General features: G+C 35.7%; 1 protein-coding gene across 8 annotated transcripts in view; it reads left to right on the top strand.

Moving 5' to 3' along the window:
• Window positions 1-27,696, top strand: part of CDK14 (cyclin dependent kinase 14) — a 633,696-nt gene that overhangs the window by 283,964 nt on the left and 322,036 nt on the right. For all 8 annotated transcript variants that reach the window (XR_009260494.1, XM_058725143.1, XM_058725146.1 and 5 more), the window contains one exon: window positions 23,216-23,278. Coding sequence is in view for 7 of the 8 variants with exons in the window: in XM_058725143.1 (XP_058581126.1) it covers window positions 23,216-23,278 (63 nt within the window). In the remaining variant the exon portion in view is untranslated. The remainder of the gene's footprint in view (window positions 1-23,215; window positions 23,279-27,696) is intronic.

Raw genomic sequence — 27,696 nt, 5'->3', positions numbered from 1 at the left:
AATAACGTAATTTAGGTATGTTATTTCATGTTGTCCCAACCAAAACCATGAAGTAAGTAGAAGGTTTCTCCATTTTGCAGATGAGGAATTTCATGCTAAGATGTCAGATACTCCATGTATGCCCTTTCCAGTGACTACATAATACCATCTCCTGTGTGAAGTGTGAATCCAGGTGGCTTAAACTTTATATAGCAAAGGATTGACCCAAGTTTTTGCAACTGTTATGTGAACTCATTTCATTTGGCATAATTTTTGGAAGGAGAAACACAACTTGTTATGATCATTCACTTATTCATTCATTCATTCGTTCCTTCATTCCTTCATTCATTTTTCTCCTCCAACATGTAAGAACTGTCTTCCAGGGATTATCCTTGAGCTCTAGAGATACAAATATATATCCGTTGCTTTTAATGAGGCTGAAGTCTTGTCAAGGACTGTGATCTTAGGCTAGATAGTGTCTGTGTGCCATTTGGGTAATAAGTTGCTGTCACAGATCTTCCTGTATTGTGGGACTGGAACACATTTGTGTTTTAGGGAAAACAGTAAGAAAACCAAATTTGACTCATGGACTTTTCTTTATGGAAGAATTTCAAGAATGTTTTAGTTTCATGTATGGAGAACTGGTTATGCAGTGTCATACTGTGATCTTATATTCCGAAGAGGGGTGAGTTGTCATTCAGATCTGAGCAGCAAACATGAACAGATGTAAACATTGTGGATGACTGAACGTGCAGGCGGTGTAAGATAGAAGAATTCTGAAGCATAAGGATGAACTAAAGAAAGGAAAATGAAACAAGCTTGCTTTCAATCAGTGCTCTGTTATAAACTTCTCATTTTTTCTAATTGGTAGGTCAAAGTCAATTAACTTCTTTTCTATCCTTTACCCTAATGGCTTTTTCTCATGTCACAAAGAATCCCGATCTTTTTGAGTCATTTTCCACTATGTTTTTTCACTATCATGTTGGGTGCTGGGATTTCAGTTTATTTTTTCAGTTGATATCATATCTATCTTCTCTGTGTTCTAGTTTTATTTCATATCGTTACCGTCCATATTAGGAAGTCCTAATCATAGTTTAGTATTTTAATTTGCACGATTTAAGATGGAAGTGTATATGTTCTCTAAATGTTGCTATAGTAAAAGCCTGGTTATCCACAAGAACATACAGTTATGAGTACCTTTCTATAGATGTGACTGCTTTTATGAGAACTCACTTCGTGTCTATGGGCTTTTTAATTTTTTTAATTATTTTTCTTATTTTAATTTTGAATTTCATCATTTAAGCTATAGCATATATTGGGGAAGCTGAAATAATATGTGATATGTGAAGAGAGTACACTGAAAAAGAGACTTTACTGTTGGAAGGAGAGCATAGGGAAAGTAGGAACAGAAATAAAAAGAGAATTCCTTTGAAAAGGAAAGAACGTATTTTGCATATTACTGTTTTGGATTTTTTTTCCTCACAGGAGTTATTTCAATTTTTCTTAAGTTAAGAAAACAATAATCTTGAAAAAACTGAACATGTTTCGGGGGGCAGGCGGAGGCAGGAGACTGATGCATTAGATGTAATAAGACTGACAATAATGGTCGACTCAGAGAGAGTGGAGTAACATTCCAGCTAAGGTACTAAAGTTGCCATCTGATGAAGGTACCCAAGATCAATAATTCCAGTTACCTTCACATTATGTTTGATTAGAGCATGAAGTAGTTGAAGAAAAAATTATTAGCAAATTTATCTCTCAGTGAGAAAATATACATTATTTTATATCATACAATATGAAGTGTCTGCAGCTTCTCACTAATGTTCAGGATCAGTAATTTGATAAATACATTGCAGTATAATGACCGCTTAGTATTTTCTCCTCATTTTATTTTGTTGGTGTTGTTGCTGCCATTATGTCTTGCATTTCAAGAATATTTAATTAACATCATATAATGTTTTAATCTAATATGTGTTTTGTGCTTTGTTAAAGGGGGTGAAATCCACTCCAGGTTTGAATCATTATTTTTGTTGATGTGACTGCTGTTTTTATGTGAGTTATACATCATATGCATATAAAGAGTCAATTAGTTTCATGGTTTACGATAAAAAACAGCAGTTTTTACTCTCCAGTCTTTTAGGTGATCCTTGTGGATTTTCCTCTGAAAATCTAGTAAGACTTTCTTTTATTACCACCTCTTGTTATTCACCTTTTGGCGTCATCCATTGACTCCTACAGTGGAAAACCTGAACTTGGTGGGTTTTTTTTTCATTATTCCATTTTCAACAAGTGAACCCATCTGTCCTGCCATTCTCCCATCATCTTTTGCTTCCGGTGTAGGGCCATTATAATTTTGATAAGATCAGAAGTTTGGCATTTACATTATTATGCCAATATAATTTTTTTTTTATTATTTTAGAGAAAGAGTGAGAGAGCATGAAGAGGGGAGGGGGCAGAGGGAGAGAGAGAGAGAGAATCCCCAAGCAGGCTTCATGCTCAGCATGGAGCCTGATGCAGGGCTCAATCCCATGACCCTGGGATCATGACCTGAGCCAAAATCAAGAGTCAGACGCCCAACCGATTGAGCCACCCAGGCGCCCCAGTATAAATCTTGTTTGTAGCTGAGGCATGTAGGCTTCCCTGAAATTAATAATAATTTCCCATTTTTCATTTCTACCATCAATTTAAGACCTTTTCAAATCTTGCCTGGTGCATCTCTCTTCTCTGGTTTTTTGGGATGCCCTACCACTCTCTTCTGGGGTGGAGATGTTTCGCCCTCCATCTCATGTTGTTTTATTTTGTGAGAACACAGTTTCTAATAGCTTCCTGGACAAGAGTGTGTGGAAGATTTGTGTTTTTTGTTTTGTTTGTTTTGTTTTGTTTTTTTCAGATGTTGCATTTCTGAAAATGTCTTTATTCTGCACTCATGTTTGATTGACATTTTGACTAGATACAGAATTCTTAGTTGGAAATAATTTCATTAGAATTCAATACAGTTGCTTTATTATTGCCTAGTTTTCACTATTTCTGTTAAAACGGTTTTCTTTATTTGCAGTGTTCTAAAGTTTCATAATGAAGCAAAAAAATAGACCAGCATACAACTTTTCATTTGCACCTTTTCAATCTGGAAACTCATATCTTTACATTCCTCTCTTTCTCCTATTTCTTCTTCTTCTTCTTCTTCTTCTTCTTCTTCTTCTTCTTCTTCTTCTTCTTCTTCTTCTTCTTCTTCTTTTGTTTTTTACAGTTTTATTGAGAAATAATTCACATAACAGAATTCACTCTTTTACAGTGTGTATAATTCGTTTGTTTTCAGTATATTCACAGATTTTGGGACCATCATTACGATCTAATTTTAGAAAATTTTATCAACCTACCCAGAAGCCCCCTACCCATTAGCAGTCCCTTTGAAATCTCTACCTTTCCAACCCCTGGAAAACACTAATCTACTTCATGTCTCTTTGGGTTTTCCTGGACATTTCATATAAATGGAATCCTTCATATGTGACTTTCTGTGATAGGCTTCTTTCACTTAGCATAATGTTTTGATACTCATCTGTTTTAGCAGGTATCAGTATTTCGTTCTTTTTTATGTAATATTCCATGATATGAATGTACCACATTAATCATCTGATGACTCTGTATGTTTTTAAAAAACTGTCCAGCTATTTTTCAAAGTGGATACCCCATCTTACAATCTGACCAGCAGGGTTTGGGGGTTCCAGTTTTCCCACAACCTCAACAATACTTGGTATTGTCTTTCTTATTACAAGTGGATATTTGGTGGTTTCTTATTGTCATTTTCTTTGAATTTCCCTCCCAAATAATGACAGTGAGCATTTTTTAGTGCACATATGTCTTTCTGTTTCAAGAAATTATCGGAAATTATTTTGTTATGATTTCCCCTTCATTTTCTCTTTCTTCTTTGGGTCTCTCATTATTTAACTGTTGAAACTCCTGTGTTGCTCTTCTAATTTTCTTGTCTTTTCTTTCCTATTTTCTAATTATTTTTCTTTCAGCCAAGCTTTAAGGAACATTTTCTCACCTTAGTATTTCATCTGTGCTGTTGAGGGTTTTAAATTTTAATATTATTTCTAAGATAGCTTTCTGTTATCAGAATATTCCATTTTGTAATATCCTTATCTTGTTTCAAGGTGGCAGTATCTTTTCTTACCTCCTGAAAATATTAATAATAGCCTTTTTAAAAAATTTTTTTAACGTTTATTTATTTTTGAGACAGAGAGAGACACAGCACGAACGGGGGAGGGTCAGAGAGAGAGGGAGACACAGAATCTGAAACAGGCTCTAGGCTCTGAGCTGTCAGCACAGAGCCCGACACAGGGCTCGAACTCACGGACCGCGAGATCATGACCTGAGCCGAAGTCGGACACGTAACCGACTGAGCCACTCAGGCGCCCCAATAATAGCCTTTTTGAAGCTTTCCTAACAGCATTTTCTCTGTTTCAACCAAGCTATTACTATTTTTCTTTCACTTTGTTCTGGTCTCTGTCTTCAATATGAGAAGCTTTGGTTTGATAGCTGGTGACCCTTGGCTGTCTGGTCATAATTAAAGGTGGTACAGTGGGGTGCCTGGGTGGTTCAGTAGGTTGTGCATCTGACTCTTGATTTTGGCTCAGGTCATGATTCCATGGTCGTGGGACTGAGCCCTGTGTTGGGCTCCATGCTGAGCATGGAACTTGCTTAAAATACTCTCTCTCTCCCTGCTCTTGCTCTCTCTAAAATAAAATAAATTAAATAAAAAATTTAAAAAAATAAAGGTGGTACAGTAACAGTCTTAAAGATGGAGCTTCATGTGTGTGGGTGGCTGGTTCCCCATTCATTTCACTGTAGGAACTGACTAAGCCCTGTTGTTGTGAAATCCTTGATATTAGTATGAATCTTTCCTGCAGTGCTGAAAGATTCCCACTGAAGATTCTTCTGAACTCCTGCCTGGAGGAGAGAGGCCTAGCTGCCAATGTTCTGGAAGCAGAGTGGGGTATAGGACCTTACGTGATTTTCCTGTTTCAGGACGGTGTATCCCTGTCCTTAACCCATTGTGTTTTCCAGTTTAGACACTTTGTTTTACCCTCTCTAGGATTGAGAGAGGCAGTTTTATACATAAGCCAAGTGGGAAGGGGATCTAAAGATTAAAAAACTACTGGAAAGACTTTCAGCCAACCGGTCTTTCACATTGCAGACCTCCATGTATAGACCTTCCATTCATTCCCACATCCTGGTGCCACTAACCCCTGAGCCTTTCGGTTATTCTGTTGTACAGATAGGGCTGCTTCTAGGGTTTTGCCTCTGCCAGTTTAATAAATAATCTGTTTGTTTGTTTGTTTGTGTTTTCTATGCTAAATATGCTACCATCTGTTTTGGAGCTTTTGAAATTTGGTGTGGGATTCAAGAGGGTATAAAGGAGGTGTGTATGTTCAGTTTTCCATCTTTACCTGGGAATCTCATAAGTTCTTACTAAGTTTAAATATGAACAAATGTGTTCAGGCTTGTCGTTGTGTAAATCACTGTGTAATTAAATTTTTTTCACATTGATGTTTGCAAAGCATATAAATCTTTGCTATTTATCAATTGTCAGAGTTCATCAAATGTGACAAGGCTAGTGGTGGAAGTGAAGATATTTTAATTAACTGTTATTAGATTATTGTCCTATCAGTAAAATTTTAGGCACATGAGCAGTGTGTAAAGTGTAAGTGTTCCTTTATTAGGATGTCCTGTCTTGACCGAAAGTATTTTTGCTTGTTAATTGGTCAGTTAGTCATTATTTTGTTTGTTCGCTTTTTGTTATAATTTGTTATGATGATCGTGGATGTTGATATACTGTATAAGTATACATTCATACGTTTGATAATATTTTATTTATTTTTTTAACATTTATTCATTTTTTGAGAGACAGAGCGAGAGTCGGGGGAGGGGCAAAGAGAGAGGGAGACACAGAATCTGAAGCAAGCTGCAGGCTCTGAACTGACAGCACAGAGCCTGATGCAGGGCTTGAACTCACAAACCGTGAGATCATGACTTGAGCCAAAGCTGGACACTTAACCGACTAAGCCACCCAGGTGCCCCAATTTGATAATATTTTAAAGCCAATAAGCACGTTTTCACAATGTATGTATAAGAAAATAAACAATTGTGAAAGGTTCTGATTTTTAAATTTAGTTATTAACATATAGCTTACTTGTTTAGCCACACTCATTATGTTTTTGATTGCTGTTTATAATTAGAAACCCTTCTTTTGAGAAAATGAACTTTTTTAATGGTCTAAGTTGAAGTGATCCAACTTCAAGGGAGTGACTTTTTTCTCACTGGCAGATACAAGTCCAGTTATAAATCCCCAACAGATACTTATTCAGAAACTGAGAAACTAATTTGTCATGGAAGCTATTTGCTAAGTAAGAATTTTCCATCTTCTGAGTTTTCCCTTTTCTCTTGATTATGCAATCTTTGTTTTAAGGCTCTTTGGATCTCAGTCATTAGTTTTCATTTCAGCCATCATGAGGGACATTTGGAAGATCAAGTTGGTTCTCTCTTTTCTTTCTTGTATTACTCTACCCTTTTGACTTGGATAATGGAGTTAAAAGCATCAATGGAAAGATAAAATTTTGAGTAGTTCTTAGCTGGAACTTTAGGAAGTATACTAAGGAAAGATATCTAAGTCTAACAATAGGATAGAAAGTCAACAATGCTAGGGAGAAGAGGCATGGGGAGAGATGATTAGTAACAATATTTATTAGAAGAAAAGAAAGGACTAAGGTTTTGGGGGGTTTTTTTTGTTTTGTTTCGTTTCATTTGTAATAAGATTTAGTCCAAGTAAAAATACCATGAACTGGATTGTATCTTGTAAAGGGTAAAAAAGGGCAACATGATCATTCTTGTTTGTCATCATGACATCCGTGTAAGATGAATGGGCAGCTAGTCTCCCTGAAGGCAGGGGCTGGTTCTCGTAGTAAAATTACAGTGGGATTTCTATAAATCTTTGCCAAATTGATATGGTTATTTCTGTAGAGTAGATGCATCAGACACGTGTGTGTGTGTGTGTGTGTGTGTGTGAGAGAGAGAGAGAGACAGAGACAGAGAGACAGAGAGAGACAGAGAAATGTAGAGGTTTTTTTAAAGTTTTTCATTAAAACACACTTACAGACTATGACAGACTCAGAGACATGGGGTCTATATCCTCCTTTAAAGGAAGACTTGCTTCCTAGTGATAGGAAATATGGCCACTGGAATGCCTGCTGACAGTGCCTAATGCCTAATGACAGTCCCCTGTCAGCCGCTCCTGGATCTGCAGAGACCCATCTCAAATGAGGCCACGTCTTCCTCCAAGCATCCTGCATCTGGTGACTGTGTGAGTTGGGAGTATAAAGACCTGGTCATTTCTGCTCAATGCAGTATGGCTCTGATGCTACCTTGGCCAAGGCTTTATTGGCCTGCATCACACTTTGACTTCCTTTGTCTAATCCTACTTCCTGATCCTTCCTTCCACCTAATAAACATATTTCTTTTATATAATAAGCATATTACCCCCAAACTCTATCTGGAGAACCCAGCCTATGACACAGAGTCATAAAGATTACTTAGAAAAAAATTAACCCTTCAATTTAACAGGGATTTGTTCTCTTTTAGGGAAGTTACAGTTTGAATATGGGGTTCTGACGTAAGTATCCAAGTGTACCAGACATTATATCAGAAAATCAAAAGATGTTCAGAGGGGGAAAAAATACACATTATAGCAGAAATTTCTAGAAAAAGTAACTTTAGATGAGAAATAATTAAGTTCATAAAACTGTATGATGCCTTTGAAGTTAGTAAATCCTTGACACAGGTTCTTTTAAAACTCAGTGCAATGATAAGCACCAGGTGTTGTATGAAAGTGTTGGATCACTATATTGTACACCTGAAACTAACATAACATTGTGTGTTAACTACACTGGAATTAAAGTATTTAATAGTCTTACCATATTATCAGAGGAAAAGTTTGAGTATTTTTTGCCTCATGTTGAATACTATATTATTCTTCTTTAATAGTTGGATCCCAATACCTGTAGGACATACTTCCTTTGCATTTTGAACTTATGTCTGGTAATATGGATTTCTTTGGCCAGTAAATTGTGAGAAAAAGTGATTATCGCAGCGTATGTAATCTGTCCTATCCTGACTGATACACCCCAAGTTACTTAGTATCCAGCCACCCCAGAGAAAGCCAGTACTATCAAGACTTTTTTTTATGACTCATACTCCGAATCATGTTGTGTGTGTGTGTGTGTGTGTGTGTGTGTGTGTGTATGTGTATGTTTATTTGTAAGTATACTATACCAAAATACTGCATATGCTATTGTTAACCTTTTAAAAAAACTTGCGGAAGTTCTACCATTTTCCCAAATCAATAAATGTAGCTATGTATCAGTGTTTATCCACGTTTTAAAATTCATGTGCCCTTTGTCTTAATATAAAAATCCCATGCTTTTCTTTGATATAATTTTAAATCTTGGATAAATTTATAATTCTTAATACAACAAATTCAAATTATTGAATACTTGGCTCTGGCCTTTTAACTTTTTTTTTTTTTTTTTTTAATTTATTTTTATTTTTATTTTTTTTTTTTAAATTTTTTTTTTCAACGTTTATTTATTTTTGGGGCAGAGAGAGACAGAGCATGAACGGGGGAGGGGCAGAGAGAGAGGGAGACACAGAATCGGAAGCAGGCTCCAGGCTCTGAGCCATCAGCCCAGAGCCTGACACGGGGCTCGAACTCACGGACCGCGAGATCGTGACCTGGCTGAAGTTGGACGCTTAACCGACTGCGCCACCCAGGCGCCCCTACCATGAGCTTTTATATCATAAATAGTGTCAAGGATCAAGGACAGATGTGGTCACCTTCCATGTCATGTATTGTTCCTGCTCTGTTTTTCTTCTTCTTTTTTTAATGTTCATTTATTTTTGAGAGAGGGACAGAGTGCAAGTTGGGGATAGGCAGAGAGAGAGAGAGAGAGAAAGAGAGGGAGACACAGAATCTGAAGAAGGCTTCAGGTTCAGAGCTGTCAGCACAGAGCCGGATGCAGGGCTTGAACCCACAACCCAGGAGGAGATCATGACCTGAGCCAAAGTTGGACACTCAACTGACTGAGCCACCCAGGCGCCCCTCTGCTCTGTTTTTCTTGATAGAAATCATTATAACCACCTTCCTGTGTTGAGTATGATAATTCCTGCTAATTTATTTGGAAGTAAACATTTAGATATTTTGTCCAAAATTTTTCCAGTATGATTTTCCGATTTTTTCATAATTGTTTTAAATTTGAGCACCATTATCTTCCCTGACATTTTGCTAAGACTGTCTTTCAAATGGTGTTTTCAACCACAACATCAGGAAACCACCACCTAGACAGACTTGGTGAGAGTTTATTCTTTCTCTTGAAATTTCTTTCCAGTAACCCTTTTATGGCAAATTGCACTAAGTCAAGAGATTGAAAAGATATTTTTAGCTCTGATTCACTGAATACATAACTAGATTTTGGCATAAAAGCTTAAAACATATCATGAGGAGCAGTAATGTTGGTCTTTGCTTCTTGAAGTTTCAGGATTCATATTCAAAACATCAACTATATCTGCCAAATATGTCAGGCTCCTGGGGAAGTTATTATCCTGGCAAGTCTGCAAGTGTATAATGACTAAGAAAAAAAGTAAAAGTTCTTTTTTAGGGTATCTTTAATTTCATGCTATGCATAGCAAAGAATTAAGCACATTTTCTTTGTCCATGAATTGAGCAAAGCCAGTAACAAAAAAGACGAAAAAAATAAAATGATGATCAGATCTTTGACAGAGTTTTTTATGACAGATAAATCAGCAGTTTGACTTTTGGCTATAGATCCTGAAAAAAAGAAATACTTTAGAATTTGTGTTCCATTTTAACTTTCGGCAGTGCTCAGAATACGAGGATTCATGAATTTGGGATTTCCCCCCATTCCTTCGGTGATCTGAGGTCTTATTCTTTGCTATTAAAAGAGCAATATCAAAAATAATGAAAGTCAGTCAAAGATAAATATCATGATTTCATTCATATGTGGGATTTAAGAAAACAAAGCAGATGAACATAGAAGAAGGCAAGGAAAAAATAAGTTAAATAGAGGGAGGCAAACTGTTAGAGACTCTTAAGTACAGAGAACAAACTGAGGGTTTTGGAGGGAAGGTGAGTGGGTGAATGGGCTAAATGGGTGGTGGTCATTAAGGAGGGCACTTAAAAAAAAAATTCAGTGTTTATTTATTTTTGAGAGGGAAAGATGGAGTGTGAGCAGGCAAAGGGAGACATAGAATCCGAAGCAGGCTCCAGGCTCTGGGCTGTCAGCATAGAGCCAGACACGGGGTTCGAACTCACAGACTGCGAGATCATGACCTGAGCCGAAAGTGGGCGCTTAACCGACGGAGCCACCCAGGCCCCCAAGGAGGGCACTTTTAAGAATGAGCACTGGGTGTTACATGTAAATGATGAATCATTGGGTTCTATTCCTGAAACCAATGCTACACTGTGTGTTAACCAACTTGAATTTAAATAAATACATTAAAAATAATTTAAAAAAAAATAAAAGAGCCACTTGAAACCAAGCTTTTACAATTTTCAGGATTTTTAACAATATATTTTACTACTCCTCAGTTTCTTGCATTTCAGAGCATCATACTCTTCAGGTAAAAACTTGCATTTAAAAAATAATGTTGGTGTGATTCTTGTACTCACTGAGCTTGAGAAATCTAAATTACTTTGCTCCTTTATGTACTATATTGAAATAATTACAGTTGTGCTTAATAATTATATAAGCACGCAAATGTGCGCATGCTTCAGGTGTGCTACAAGAATAGCAATATAAATTACCTTTCCTATCATATATAACCAATAGACATTTCAGATACTTCATTGTTTACCAGGACTTTCTCTGAAAGCTTTGTCCTTTTATACTCTGTGTATTTCCACCAACCAAGAAGATTTAAATGAGCTCTAGCTTTGTAATATACATTTATTTGTAAAACCATTTGTCTAATTCAAGGGTTTTTTATGTATCCCTATTTGAGACTCTGTAGCCCACAACCCTTGCTTCATAAATAAGTAGATATTTAAGAACCACATTTAAGAACTCCAAAGTATTTTGCATTATAAAATCTTAATAGCATTACTTCTAATATATCCCTCTGCGTTTCCATAGGGGAGAAAACCTCCTAATATTTTTACTACTGGATCAAGTGATATGAACAAGGTTATAAATGTTTCATTTTAGGTAAGAAAAAGAAGAGTATTATTCACATTTATTTGACTGTCATTCTTATTTCCCTCAAAGTCATCACTGAGCTCCTAAATAGTGAATAGCTTTTATTCGTTATTATACATTTTATAATACTTTACTCATTCTAAGATTTGGAAAATGTGTATTTTATTTTCATTTGTTATGCCAAAAAGACAGGTGACAATTTAGCAAATTATAATTGTTTAATATTTTCATTGAATTATGTGCTCCAGAATTAGTTTTTAAAATTAGAAAAACATGTACCTGAAGCTTATTACAGTATAATTTCTAAAGTTTTTTGAACCATACATCTGGTATGATCAGTACTCTTACCTCTTAGAACCAACATTATTAAAAAACAAAAACCTAAGACAAAAATCCCTTTTCCTGCTTTGTAGCTAGCAAAGTCTCAGACCTGCACCTTTGATGCTTTTACCTCCATTCCCTCTTTATTGCCCTTTTTCTGTCCTCTTTTCCATTTTAGTTCTCTGTTTCTAACTTTTCTCCCTCATGTTGCTTTTATCCTATAATTTCAGCATCTCCCTATTTCTAGCAGGGCAGCTCCAGAAGGTGTTTTCAGAGCTGATACTCCTGAAAACTATTTCACTTCTTTTCTCTTTGATCTCATGCTTTGACTCCAAAACATTTTATGTGGCCCACTTTGTTAACCTCTTTTTCTTTCCCCAAAGTTTGGAGGATGTTGGATGATGAGAGCATTCCATTCTTTATACCCATTGGCTTTTTATTTTTCCTTTTGAAAATCAAACTGGCTTCAAAATAATATGAACATCTTTTTAAAGTGTCTATTTGACTCCATTAAAATTTATTATATGGTTTAGTCTTGTGAATGGTTTCCCAGAGGACACATAAACCATACTGGTAGCTCTTTCCTTTACTGTTGGAAGAGAAAACATTTTACACATTCTTCTGATGCAGGAATAACATATCCTTCTGTAGAACCACAATGCTCTACTTCTGGAAGATCTCACCCCCTCTGCCCCAAGTTTCTTGAAACTTTCCAAATTTATACTTTGAATTTATTTAATTTTAAGAGGAAAATAATGTATACATTCTAGAAGTTTTATAAACTAAATAAATTATAGATTTAGAGATATGGATATAGATATTTATTCCGTGTATGAATAGGCCATTACAATATTGAAACTACTTCAGACACTTGAATTGTTTCTTAGAGCATGAATGTCTGCATTCTTTTTATCAGAGAAGAATGGCTCACAACAGTCTTACTGCCTGGATAGAGCTATATAATCTGTCCATCCATAGTGTCATTGCCAGAAGTCAAATAGTAAGTTTTTTGTTTTAATGGAAAAGATCTTTCAGGTTGCTGGTTTTACATGATGGGAATGTGGTTGGAAATGCTTCCTATTCCAGTCACCAGCCTCGGGCTGCCCATGCAATTTGGAATCAGAAATGGCAACTGAAACCAGTTAGGCAGAATTATGGGATAGCAAAGTCCAATATAGGTTTATTATGACCGGAAAGGAGAAGGAGAAGGCATTATATGATTTTTTAAATAGGGAACTTAATTAGGAACGAACCACAGCACCGTGATAGCTATGGGAGGATTTTTATGTAGTTTGAACTACTGTGTGTGTGAGCCATCTCTGCCCTCCCCAGGGAATACGTGTGGTTTACTGGATAGAATTTAAAACATTTCCTAAGTGGCTCAAAACCAAGTAAAAATAACCCAGAAACAGGCTTTGTAATATGTAAAATAATTCTGTGCAGGAACAATTGAATATTTGAGAGTATTCTACTTGAGAACTTATCTTTAGGTGATGATGGAATAGATTGAAAGACCATATTGCCTCTTTTGTCATACCGTGTCCCATGATGCAACTCGAGGCACAATAAACTAGTAGTAATTAGAATTTCTACTTCAGAAGGAAGAGATAGCACTTTTGTACTTGTTCATGAATGCCTTGTTTTTTTGTAGTTAAAGATAAGGGATTTCAGTGTATTAGCATAAAGGCTAAATAGCATTTGAGAGAATACTGACAGTTTTATATTTTAACCACTGTTTTAAAAATGGGCCCTTGGGTATATACTGACTTCCTCTATAAAGCATCTTAAATGACTGTGATTTTGTTTTAAAGGTAAAGTTGGTTAATGTTTTTATTTTTTTCCCACTAATGAATGATACTCACATGTTGGAACTAGCAGCATTAAAATTTCATTAATTATGATTTGGGAATGAAATAGATGAGTACTATAAAGCTTAATGGGAAGAAAATGCAATTTCAAAGTCAATTTAAACCTGTGGACTTCATATCAGAGCAGTTTGAAACTACCTGCTCAGTAATTTGATGTATTAATTCTTACAGCAATGTAGGCTGATTAAAACAGAGATTATAGCTAGAGGAGAATGGCATTGATTGCTGTAGAAGAAAGGAGGGTTCAACTTCTCTGTTTTCTTCAGTTGCCTCCAGCAGCAACTATTCCCCAGTGAATTACGTGACGTTAATGAGCTGCAGGTGAAATAGATTAAAAACTAAAATGACAGTGAGTTCTACCAAAGTTCACAGCTACCCTTCAAGTGTGGTTTTAGTTAGAATGCCTGTGGTGTGTTTAAGATACGGGACAATGGTAATGAAGGTGACATTAGCCAGTAATAGAGTAAGCATCACAAGTAAACATCTGCCATAGTCATTGTCTTGGTCACACTGGCAGTTGCTGTTGTAGCCATTAATTTGGGGACCACATGCACTATCACCAAAGAGTGGAAATAATTGCTCTTGTTCTTTGAAATTTGCGGTTTTTTTTAATGTGACCTCTTACCAGTCAGTATTATTTAAAGGTTCTTTATAATGAGTCACTTACATGGAAGGAATTGGAGTGTCTAGAATCAGACTGACGAGGACGAGAGAGCTTCGTAAATAATCAACAGTCAGGGAGAGGAGAGCTCTATCTATATTTTTATGCTTCCAACTTGCACATGTTTATCAACTAGTTGTTAACAAATCCCATCTTTTTTCTTTATCATCTTCTCACTTTTTTTTGTTTTGTAAAATCAAATTTTCATTAATTTCAAAATGCAACTATAGCTGAACCTTGGCATTTAAACATAAAGTAAGCCTATCCCTGAAGAATAAAGAAATTCAGAAGTTGTCTCATTATCTTATGGAATCTTTTCATATTCTTACTCTTGTGAAGTAGGTTTTTTTTTTTTAATGTTGTAAAAATTATACCAGGCTTAAATATACGGACTCTCCTCTCACTGTGAAATGGAAAAGTAAAGGAAACAGAAGCAAAGGCTGTGGAGGCTAAACTTAACATAACTTAAAAATGAAGATTTCTGTTGGTTATCCCCGTGGAAAAACTTCCTTATTTTTAGCCTAGGTGCTAAAAATAGGGTTGTGCTATTTTCAACGTCATATTTTGGCAGTGCTTCTGAAGAACATCAAAATTAGCTGCCAAATATAGTGGACACTATACTTAACATTATAGGAAAATGAAAACAAATGCATGTGTTTGGGAAGGGGCTTTATTTGGATTCCTTTTTGAGGAGGAAAGCTCAGTATGAAAGCCAGTGCTAATGCAAAAACATAATTTCTCTGAAGGACTTGATGTCTTGATCATTTGAGAATCTAGCAATTGGAAGACCCCACTCCATGGCTAATATGTTGTTTAAAAAGAAACGTAAGCACATACCGAATGGTGAAGCCTACTTCACAGTTGACTTGTACTTGTTTCTGCCCTGGAATAGGTAACATTTCATGTGCAAGAAGTGTCTGAGTTTGTGGTTTCCAGAGAACCTTTTTCCCAGTAGATCTCAGTGGAGGGATAGTGCTGCTTTCTCCTGAGCCAAAGTCAGTTTCAAACAGAGTAAGGGCTGGAGAGTGGAAAATATGAAGAGCTGAGTTTCATACTCTACCTTGTTTCTCGTCTTTTCTTCTGGCTGGCCTCTCTTCCCTGTCCTCTTTTAAAGGTCTCTTCTCCACTTGGGCCTGTTTTGAAATGGTCATTATATCCATAATTTATCTTTGTAGTTTTCTTTCATGTCTTTCCCTTTAAATCTCATGGCTGCTAGTGATGCAGTTCCCAGGTCTACATATGATTGAAATTAATAGAGGCTCTACTGTGTCAAAGTGCTTATGAATAAAAAGTCTTTACAATTTGTTGTGGTCTTCCTATATCCTGCCTTTTTATAAAGGGAGATTTTTCTCCTGCCTTCTAAAGTGATCCAGCCACCAAGTAATCAAATCAGTATGGGAAAACCCAAATTACAAAAATGGCAAACTCCTTTACAGAGAGCATTTATTGTTCAGGGTGTTAGGATTTCAGGTATGTTTTCCCAGAGACGCCTATGTTAATAACCAAGTAAATGGTACCTGATGGGTAATTGACAGTGAGGAAGGAGGAAACTCATTTTGAAAGAAATATATGCTAGTGTGAGGACTGAGCCTTTGGAGCCTTTTCTGCTCTCACTCTGTCTCCTGCTTGGTCTGTAAGTCTAGTCATATTTGGTAGCTTTATTTAAAACCATCCACTACATGGCAGATTGATGAAGTGTTCTTAGGTATTCAGGTATACACCTATCAAACACAAGTGCTTCTAAAGGGATTACCCTGAAGAACAGCAGCAGTGATGGATTGAAGAGAGGGAGGTGTTGCAACATGAGGTGAGGCATAATATAGTGAGGGAAAGAGGAGTGTCAGCCAAGAGCCAAGATAGAGATGGGAGGGTGAAGAGGAATTTGTGTGATCTTCATTCACCAGGAATCTAGTCTAAGTGACCTGCTCCTTTTAGTATCAGAATAAGAAATAGCCAGAGATCAAGCCAGATGAATCTGAGATTATCCGTGTCTCATCAGGGGATACTGATCTGTTGGTCATATGCCATAGGAGCCTTCTCTTTAAACCTAGGATGACTTTAAAAAAATGGAATGACAAAGAAGTACCTTCTAGCATTATTGTTAACTTTAGTATTGTATTTCTGGACCAGTGCAAAGATAAGAGTCCTATAATCCAATGGGTGGAACTAAAGAGAGAAATGAGAAAGAAGAGATGTGATGAAATTTGTAAGTTAGGCACATCTAATGAAGATCCAAGCATGATACTATGTATTAAAACAGAGAGAGGGAGGGAGGGAGGGGTAGAGAGAGAGAGAGGGAGAGAGAGAAGAAACCATTTTTTCTTTTTTCTTTTTTTTAAATTTTCTTTTTTCTTTTTTAAAATTTACATCCAAATTAGCATATAGTGAAACAATGATTTCAGGAGTAGATTCCTTAATGCCCCTTACCCATTTAGCCCACCCCTCTCCTATAACCCCTCCAGCAACCCTCAGTTTGTTCTCCATATTTATGAGTCTCTTCTGTTTTGTCCCCCTCCCTGTTTTTATATTATTTTTATTTCCGTTCCCTTACGTTCATCTGTTTTGTCTCTTAAAGTCCTCATATGAGTGAAGTCATATGATATGTGTCTTTCTCTGACTAATTTCACTTAGCATAACACCCTCCAGTTCCATCCATGTAGTTGCAAATGGCAAGATTTCTTTCTTTTTGACTGTAATACTCCACTGTATGTATATACCACATTTTCTTTATCCATTCATCCACTGATGGACATTTGGGCTCTTTCCATACTTTGGCTATTGTTGATAGTGCTGCTATAAACATGGGGTGCATGTGTCCCTTCGAAACAGCACACCTGTATCCCGTGGATAAACCATTTTTAATGCAGGTAGAACAGAAGTTTGCTAAGGTACAAAGTGGTACCTTGTACTATCTCTTCTTTCTTTTTCCATCCGAGATTCTGCAGAGTCTTGCCCCTGATCACCCAGAGCAGTCTGAGGTTCATTGCATATTGGCTAGATGTAGTCTCACTGGCTGTGTATAGACAGTGGTGGAGTGTGAATAGGAATGTCTGGTTAAATAGACAGGAAGAACATAATAAGGATGCAGTGCTACCCCTAGGAGTTCCAGTTTTCTGACCGTATTTATCATTCCATTTTTAATTGTAATCCTCCCCAAACCCCCACTATTGTAAACACACCACATAAAATCATCATCATCATCATCATCATCATCATCATCATCATCATCACCATCTGTATCATCTACTATGTGCTGGGTAGTATTCTGAAACCATTATGATTTTTAATCATTAATTTTCATATTATCCATTTGAGGTAGGTGTATTAGGATAATTCTCATTATACACAAGAAGATTCTGATATATAGAGGTTATCTAACCTGCCCAAGGTTATACAGCTAGACAGCCATGTGTATATGCATGTGATATATATGCACACACACACACATTTTGATGCCATACATCTAAGGAAATATGAGTTTTTGAAATTTAGAAGGTTTGGAAAATTCTTTATGAAACCAATACTACACTGCATGTTAACTAAGTTGAATTTAAATGAATAAATGTAAAAAGTTTCCCAACATTTCATTTTGGAGAAGCCTCCTTCCTGCAATTCATAATGCTAATGTCATTGGTTATATACTTAGAAGGATATCTGTGTATGTTGAGGATCAGGAATATTTTCCCCCCACTCCTGATATGTTTCCTTCCTCATAGGTTGGTTTGTTTGTTTTTTAGCTTTATTTATTTATTTTTATTCCAAGTTTTTATTTAAATTCCCATTGGTTAACATACAGTATAATATTAGTTTCAGGTATAGATTTTAGTGATTCATCATGTACTTATTACACCCAGTGCTCATCCTTGATCCCCATCACCTCTTTTACCCATCTTCCCACCCACCTCCCTTTCAGCAACCCTCAGGTCGTTCTCCATAGGTAAGAGTCTGTTTTATGATTTGCCTCTCTCTGTTGTTTCCCACTATGTTCATGTTTTGTTTCTTAAATTCCATCTACTGATGAATGGATAAAGAAGTTGTAAGATACATATATCTATTGTGAGATATAGTTGGCCATTTGCAACTACATGGAAGGAGCTAGAGAGTATTATGCTAACCAAAATAAGTCAGAGAAAAACAAATACTGTATGATTTCACTCATGTGGAATTTAAAAAATTTTAAGCAACAAGCTTGAATATGTCTTTTGGAAAAAAATTAAAATAATTCACAAGTATGTACAATCCACAGAATATAAGCTTTATTGAGAGCAGAGACCTTGTCTTATTTATTATGCAAAATCAGCATGTAATAAATCTTATTTATACAAAATTAGCATTAAATCTAAATGTCAGATATATAATACTGTGAAAATTTTGTACCCTACACCATTCCACTTCTTTGTTAATTTTCGAAGTTCACATTAGTAGATTTACTTATGTTGTATTTCCCAGATGATGAGTGATGTTGAGCGTTTTTTCATGTGTCTGTTGGCCATCTGTATGTCTTCTTTGGAGAAGTGTCTATTCATGTATTTTGTCCATTTCTTCACTAGATTATTTTTTTTGGGGGGTGTTGAGTTTGATAAGTTCTTTATAGATTTTTGATACTAACCCTTTATCTGATATGTCATTTGCAAATATCTTCTTCCATTCTGTCAGTTGCCTTTTAGTTTTGCTGATTGTTTCCTTTGCTGTGTAGAAGCTTTTTAGTTTGATGAGGTCCCAATAGTTCATTTTTGCTTTTGTTTCCCTTGCCTCCGGAGACATGTTGAATAAGAAGTTGCTGCGGCCAAGGTCAAAGAGATTGTTGCCTTCTTTCTCCTCAAGGATTTTGATTTTTCCTGTCGTGGGTTTAGGTCTTTCATCCATTTTGAGTATTTTTGTATATGGTGTAAGAAAGTGGTCCAGGTTCATTCTTCTGCATGTCGTCGTCCAGTTTTCCCAGCACCGGTTGCTGAAGAGATTGCCTTTATTCCATTGGATATTCTTTTCTGCTTTGTCAAAGATGAGTTGACCATACCTTTCGTTTGTGGGTCCATTTCTGGATTCTCTATTCTGTTCCATTGATCTGAGTGTCTGTTTTTGTGCCAGTACATACTGTCTGGATGATTACAGCTTTGTAATACAGCTTGAAGTCTAGGATTGTGATGCCTCCAGCTTTGGTTTTCTTTTCCAAGATTGCTTTGGCTGTTCGGGGTCTTTTTTGGTTCCATATAAATTTTAGGATCGTTCCTTTTAGCTCTGTGAAGAATACTGGTGTTATTTTGATAGGGATTGCATTGATATGTAGATTGCTTTGGGCAAAGGTTTAAATGTCCCTGACCCTGTTCAGTAATACTCTGGCCATTTTCCATTGCTTTGAAATTTATGTTGTATCTATCTTTCATTTTTAAATAATTTAAACATTTTGGGGTTTTTAAATTTTTTTTTAGTTTCTAGAAAAATAGATTTTCTTTGTTCCTCCTTTTCTTACTCTCTCCCTTTAACTGATTTTCTCCATTTTTATTTTATCCCTGCTGTCATGGAACTTAAGACCCCATTGACTAGAAGAAACATTCCTTGATGTACTAGTAAGAAAGATAAAAATGCTCAATTAAACTGTGATTTAGTGTTTTCTTATCAGAGTGTTTCATGCCCACTAAAAGAGCCCTACAGATATTAATTTTGGCACTTTTCATAAAATCTTACCTGAAATTTTTTAATAAATGGTTTACAAGAAATGTAAGGACCATCCAAGGATAACAGTTACATCTCATGCTTCCATATTTTACCCTCAGATGGTCCTTACATTTCTTGTTGATGACCCATGCCATCAGAGTTACAAATAATTCCTCAAATAAAGCAAACTAAAAAGTTTGCTCTAACACAGGCAATGACAACTGTAGTCCAAATACTGCCTGGAAAATAGGAGATTCATGCTATTGTTCCAATGTCAGAGATAAAAAAGAATTGTAGGTCGTAGGGTTGATGAAATACAGTACATTTTGATGTTAATTTTATTTAGTTGTGGGAAGAGAATATGACTTCTGCTTTCTAACTTTTAAGTCTTTATCTGTGTCTAATACATTAAGTTTTTGAGTGTGCCATTCTTATTTAAAAAACGTGTAGCATGAGTTTACTGGGCACAAAAGTAAACACGCTATTTAATTGTGTTATTCATATTCCTTATAACCTTCCTTTTTTTTTTCTGGTAAATTCTGTTTGTTGATCCTTGAACTAAGTAAGCTAAGCCCCTGAAGATTTTGTGAAATTATCAGTTTCTTCTTTTATTTTTACCAACTTTTGGTATATATTGGTATGCCATGTTGTTAAGTACATAATGTTTAATACATTTTCCTTGAATTCTATTATGTCTGATATTTACATGGATATGATTATTATTTTTTATTAATATTATCCGTATAAATAACAATATAAATATGTAAGTATGAAGTATAAAATAAAATATAGCATTTTTTATTTTCAAAGTTTTTGTTGCTTATGGTTTCTAGATTATATCTTGGAAATAACATGAATTAGATTTTCTTGTTTTGTAAACTGGGATTTTACATTTAAAAAAATGTTTAATGTTTACTTATTTTTGAAGGAGAGAGAGACAGAGTATGAGTGAGGGAGGAGCAGAGAGAGAGGGAGACAGAATCCAAAGCAGGCTCCAGGCTCCAAGCTGTCAGCACAGAGCCTGATGCGAGGCTCAAACTCATGAGCTGTGAAATCATGACCTGAGCAGAAGTCAGATGCCCAACTGACTGAGCCACCCAGGCGCCTGAGATTTTATATTTTTTATTAGGAATTTTTAACATGTCATGGATATATAATTATTGATATACTTTCTATTTATCATTTTATTTGTTGTGTGTGAAGCAGTGAACAAATTAGATACAGTTCTTCCTCTGTGGATTCCCGTTATATAATGGGCAATATTTTAAATGATATTTTTGTATATCATGTTATAGGTGAAAAGTACTTTCTCATGTACTATTTTTTTTTTAATGTTTATTTATTTCTGAGACAGGGAGAGACAGAGCATGAGTAGGGGAGGGGCAGAGAGAGAGAGGGAGACACAGAATCCGAAGCAGGCTCCAGTCTCTGAGCTGTCAGCACAGAGTCCGACGAGGGGCTCAAACTCACAAACCGTGAGATCATGACCTGAGCTGAAGTCAGTCGCTCAACCAGCTGAGCCACCCAGGTGCCCCTATCTCATGTACTATTTTATTTGTTCTTCAGAAGTCTTCTTTAAGGGAGGTGTTAGCCATACTCGAAAGGAGAGAGGAATTAACAATATGGAGTTACAGAATGGCAATTTGGGAACCAGAATTCATTCCTCAGTTTGGTAAATGCATGATATCAAACTTTTATATAGTCACTCAGGAAAAACTCCATGGAACTCATAATTATCTTTTAGAGTATTTTTTAAGTAAGCTATACTATATGTAAAACTATTTCCACCTGTATTAAGCTCTTCTCTGTGTTTGACATTTTGTTGGGCCAAAGAGGCAATAATTTCCAAATTAAACATAGTTTCTGTCCTCATGGAGTTTGACTTTGATTTGGAAGCTAAACACTTTTGGTGTGGTCTAAGATAAAGGCAATATTGTCTTAGAACATATCTAAGAGCATTTCTTCTGTCCTGTTGCCCTTCAGTTGGCTTCTTTCATTCTCTATTCAAGTGTAACTTCTTTGAGAGACTTTTCCAAAGTCTCTACACCACCATAAATTCCCCTTACTATGCCCTCAAACATTACCCAGTACTGTTCTTAAAATAATATATAACATACTTTATTATAATTATCGGCATGTCTGGGGTTTTTTGTTTTGTTTTGTTTTTTGTTTGTTTGTTTGTTTGCTTTTGCTTTTGTTTTTGTTTTTTCTTTTTGCAACTGTTTAATTCTGTGTCTTTAGTGACTAGTGTAGTGCCTGGAACACAAGAAAGGCTCAAGAAATGCACAGTGAATAATCAATGCATGCTAAATTTTGTTCTGTATCCTCAGCAGTACCAACCTGGCATGCAGTAAAGGAGTCTGACCTGTTACCATGACTGTAGCAAGATTCTTGAATATAACATAAACTCTAAATTCTTCAATAATTGAAGCTTGATAATAGGGCATAAATACTCATGTTCAGTGGCTTTTCCAAAATGATAAAATGTTTCAATGTTATAAATCTTATAGTACCCTCTAATAAGAGAAGAGAAATTGGAATAGCAACTCTACATGTTTTTTCAAATTTCTATATAATTCATTATGTAAACATAAGAAGCATTAAGATGAAAATAAATACAATTGTAGGCAAATTGAGCTGGGGATATTTTTAAAAGAGTAACAGCAAAAAATGTTACTTAGAGATATTCCTTTTAAGTTACATGCTGTGATAAGCATGGCTGTTTTATGTAAAGGTTGAATCACTAAACTCTACACCTGAGACTAATACTACCCTCTATGTTAACTAAGTGGAATTTAAATAAAAACTTTTTAAAAAGTTATACCTGATATATTTGTCTTAATTTATAATTTTGAAAGTGTTTCTATTCATTTAAAAATATATTTTGGCAGATACATTCGGGAGTTCTAGAAACCTGAAAATTATGTTTTAATGAATATAGTTATGAGAATTTTAAATAAGTAGTGATTAATTTTGCTAGAATGATATATTTGTAGTATTCTCATCTCATACAAAATAAATAATCATAACCTGCATTTGCACTTGAAAAATACAAGATAATTGGCAATGTAATTGGTTTAGTGTGTGTTATGTGTATGTGTTTTGGTTTAGTTTTTTTCAGGTATGGTACCCATATTTACAGTTAAGTTTTGTTTTGTTTTGTTTTGCTAAAAAATATATTTTCAATGAGGAGGAAATTAGGCACTTAAATTATGGACATGGATACCTTCTAATACACAGATATGTGTAATACAAAACAGAGCCTAAAGATAAAGGTAATGATTCAATTGTGGTTAAAAACGAGAGGGCGGAGAAGCATTCGGCTACATACAAAGAAAAAAATCCACCCACTTGTCTTATATTTGCTTTGTTCAGAAGGCAATAGTGACTTTGAAGTAGAAAAATATTGATTCATCATGTTATAGCCAGAGGGATGTTAATACATTTTCCCCTTTTTCTTCCAGCACACTGATTTATGTCAGTACATGGACAAGCACCCTGGGGGGCTGCATCCAGATAATGTGAAGGTAGGAAAAGATCTTTTTAAGCCAGCGGTTAGCATTCTTCATGTGTATTTTTTTTTTCATCAAAGTCTAATCTCTCTACCATAACTTAAAAAAATTGTTGTGTAAAGAGAAGTGATATTGAAGTAAACCATGGTTAGTGCTCTCTTGAGTGATTGGAAACTATGTTTAAACATTAAGTCTTTGCACTGGAATATTATTATTTAGATTTAATTCTGTTTTTGTTTCATGCTAATAATAAGTGAGATCCACTGGAATGCTGTTTTAACACTGTTTTTAAGAGAAGAGAGTTTCAGGTAGCTCTCCCTTAGAACTTCATACTAAAGTATCAATAAGTTTCAGTACAAAATACTATGATCCAAAACGTTATGGTGCGTTCATAGTACATATTTTTTTATTTGTATGTACAAACAGATAACAGTTTCCTACTGCTCTCCTTCATTTCTTTTATTACAAATTGGATTGCTGTGTGTCAAAAGAACTAAGTTTTTCTAACATCTGACCTAGCACCCATCTTGGAAATTGTTTCAAAATTTCATGCTTCAAATAGGAGATTCTTTTTTGACATCTGTGAGAGTGTCAGAAGATACCAAAGTTATATATGAAGGTTTAATGATGTGCTCACATTCTGTAATTCAAATGACTACCTTTCATGATCCTGAGAATCAATTGAGTGCTATGGATGTATGTAAAGAAAAATTCTGCCCATTTCTTCCTAGGCATTATCAATTGACACCACTCTTTGCAGCAGGCATGTTTCTTTTGTACTTTTTCTCTTTGCTTATAAAAATATATGTGCACATATGGTATTTTGTGTGTGTTTATTTTGCTCTATAAAAATAACATGCTATTGTATGTCTTTTTAAAATATGTATCATGGATATCCTTTAAAATCAATATATGATTGTAGTTTAATCTTCCTGAAAACTGCATATGAGTCCATAGTATGAAAAAACCATAGTTTTCAACTGTTTCTTATTCATGGATCTTGGCTTGTTTCTAGAATGTTGCTATTGTAATGAATTCTAGGCTAAATAATAGTATGAAACCTTTACATTTTTATTTCTTTTATATATCTAGTTAATGGATTTTCTTTACTAAGAGACAAGATTTCAGTTTTAATGAATTTGACTGGAACATTTGCCCACAAGTTTGTAAATTATAGGAGGACTGTTTTTCTTTACTCTCATGAGCATTGACCATAACCAATCATTTTAATTTTTGCCATTCTGATAAGTAAAATTGGAATACCTTTTATGTTAGTGTTTTCTTGGCTGCTAGTGACAAGTATCTTTTCACATGTTAAGATCTTGACTATTTGTAATTACGTTGCCTGTTCTTATATATTACCTATTTTTCTAATGTTGATTTTCTTATTTTTAATAAGTTGTAGGTGATTGTTAATATTTATGGTATTAATGATGATTTTTATGGTGGCCAGTTATGTTGTATAACTTTTTTAATTAAAAAAATTTTTTAACGTTTGTTCATTTTTGAGAGACAGTGGGAGACAGAGTGTGACTGGGGGAGGGGCAGAGAGAGAGGGAGAATCTGAAGCAGCTCCAGGCTCTGAACTGTCAGCACAGAGCCCAATGTAAGCTCTGATTGTGAGATCATGACCTGAGCCGAAGGTAGACGCTCATCTCTGAGCCATCCAGGCACCCCTATGTTGTATAATTTTAAAATGCAGGAACTTGTAGCAATTCTGAAATAGCATTGTGTTTTAGACAAATAATAGAATCAATATGGTTTTAGGCAAATAATAGAATCAATAATAGAATCAATATAGTCTGTTGTTTCATAGAGCTCTTTTTTTGTTGTTTTTTTGTTTTATTGATAGATAAATAATTTATCTTAGATATTTATGATAGATAAATAATTTAAATTCTTTGTTCATTTTTCTTCAAAATCAGTTTCCGTTGACATAAACAATTATTTAGTCTTAAATTGGGGAAGAAATTTTAACAGATGGAAAGACTCGTTTCGTCAATCTTGGCCATGTTTAAGTCTAACTCCAAACATTAATATCATAACATGAACTTAATTTTGGTTTTTTTCCTAAACAATTGAAACATTTTAAGTTCTCTTATTTACACATTAAATGTTCTCTTCTTAGGGTTGATTAGGTTCAAAACCAATAGTACAATACATCCTTACTCTTGTTTCCTACTTTAACCCTGGGGATCTGTAGAGAACCCAATTAGTGAGACCTTCAGCTCTAGGGGACCCAGGGGGCTCAGCTCTAGGGGGCTGAGCCTGCCAATCTCAGTGAAAATCAACAGCTACTCTGAGCACTTTGACTTCTTGACTTCCAAGTTCAGTGACAAGATTGAGATTAAAGAGCTGACTGAACCTTTTCAAAAAGAACCATGACATCACTGGATTTTTATTATTCTTGCTTGGTTTTCTTATCAGCCCTCTGTGTGTCATTAGACATGAGCTAAGTATTGGTGGAAATTTTTGTTGGTGAAACAAAGAAAAAAGCTTATTCCACAAAGCACGACCATGTTCACCATACTCAGGCCAGTGTCACTGGTGATTTTTGTGGCATTTGTAAGTTCTGCTTCTTCCATTACATTTTATTTTTCCTTTATCTCCTAGTGGTCTCGAGGAACTTGACTTCTAGGTTGCCATTTTTCAGCAACTAGTATGTACTTGAAATCATGTTTCAACAACTCTTATCCAAGTTTTGCAAGCTTTTCTTTTATTCCATGGTCATTCGTTGTTCTTCAAATACCTAGTGTTTGCTACCTATTCCCAGCCCTTGTTGTGCCATGGCAGTAAACATGGTTTAATAGTTAGTGCCTTCCTAGGCTGTGGTGAGAAACTTAATGGTGAATTCATTGTGCAGTCAGAATAGAAATAATGTCACAGAAATTGGATGGAACATACACAGTGAGTCTGGAGATTAGTCATATAGAGCAGGAATTATATATACTCAGAAGTTGCTTGATGTGATCACAGATTGATGCCTTACTACATTCTTGCCTTTAAAAGAGAGTGATGTGATTTACCTCTTCTTATACCATTTTGAATAACTGAAAGTCAGCAAAATGTATTGATGTATAGTACCCCTTTACACATAGCTATTGAAATCTCAGCTCCTTCAAAGCATAAGAGACTCTTAAAAACTGAGAACAAACTGAGGGTTGATGGGGGGTGGGAGGGAGGGAAGGGTGGGTGATGGGTATTGAGGAGGGCACCTTTTGGGATGAGCACTGGGTGTTGTATGGAAACCAATTTGACTCGGCTCCTTGAGGATTTGCCAAAATGTATTGGACAGTCTTCTCGAAATATTTACGTGTACAGGAAACCTCAGTAGTCATTTAAAGGTCTTCAAACGTGGCTCCATGGCAGAGTCACCTGCAAAGCTTTAAATGTATATATATTCTCTCCTCTCTTCCAAATTCAGAATAATATTTAAAAATTCCTTTAAGTCGGAAGAGGTGGGCATTTGCTCAGACCCAGTGCTGAGAGCCAGGTTGCCTCCCATGATCCACAGTGTCCCCTTGCTCTCCCTGTGACCCTGCATGGCTTTACCTGTGGAGGACATGTGTGCTTGCTAACAACCCTGGCCTGTCACCCTCTCACAGACTTAAAGCCTGCCTCTGCTGCTCTTCACTCTGCCGGTGGGGTGATCACTGTGGACAGGGGCTGGGCCAGTAGGTGGGGATGGGGAAGAGCATGAGAGACAGGGTCTGGCCTGTGGTGCTTCAAAAAATAGGTGTCAGACCCATGCTTCAAGGTTGAAAATTGGAAGTGTCTTTTGTGAAGAATCTGATCAGTCCAAGAGAACAGACCTAAAGAATCCAGGCAACTCTACAGCAAAGACCTCCTTTGACATAAGTAACTTGGAGGGAGCAAAGTTGTGTGCATTAAATTAGAGAAAGATTGTAAAGAAGACATCAAAAAATTATCAATACTCTCAAAGATGTAGAAGAACTATAGTATATCTATAAAATAAGAATGATAAGTTATTTTTTTTTAAAAAGGAACTTAGTGAACAGAAGGTTGCTTTAGAAATTAACAATATGATGACAGAGTGGTGCCTGAGTGGTTCCGTCAGCTGAGCATCTGCCTCTTGATTTTGGCTCAGGTCATGATCTCACAGTTTATGAGTTTGAGCCCTGTGTTGCACTCTGTGCTGGTAGTGCAGAACCAGCTTTGGATCCTGTCTCCCTCTGTTTCTGCCCCTCCTCCACTTGCATGCATGCACGCACTCTCTCTGAGGCCTCTCAAAAATAAGCCTTAAACAAATATGATGAAATACATAAAAAAATAACAAAAAAACATGGGTGATAAAAGTAAAGAAGTTTTCCAGAAAATAGAGTATAAAGCACAGATCTGAAAAATGAGAAAGAAAGTATCAAAAAAAAATTTGAGGTCCAGTCCAGGGGATCCAACCTCTGAATAATTGGAGA

The sequence above is a fragment of the Neofelis nebulosa genome, chromosome 4 (genome assembly GCF_028018385.1).
Source record: "Neofelis nebulosa isolate mNeoNeb1 chromosome 4, mNeoNeb1.pri, whole genome shotgun sequence".
Classification (NCBI taxonomy): domain Eukaryota; kingdom Metazoa; phylum Chordata; class Mammalia; order Carnivora; family Felidae; genus Neofelis; species Neofelis nebulosa.
The sequence above is the reverse complement of the archived record's forward strand: the minus strand, read 5'-3'. Positions and strand labels throughout refer to the sequence as shown.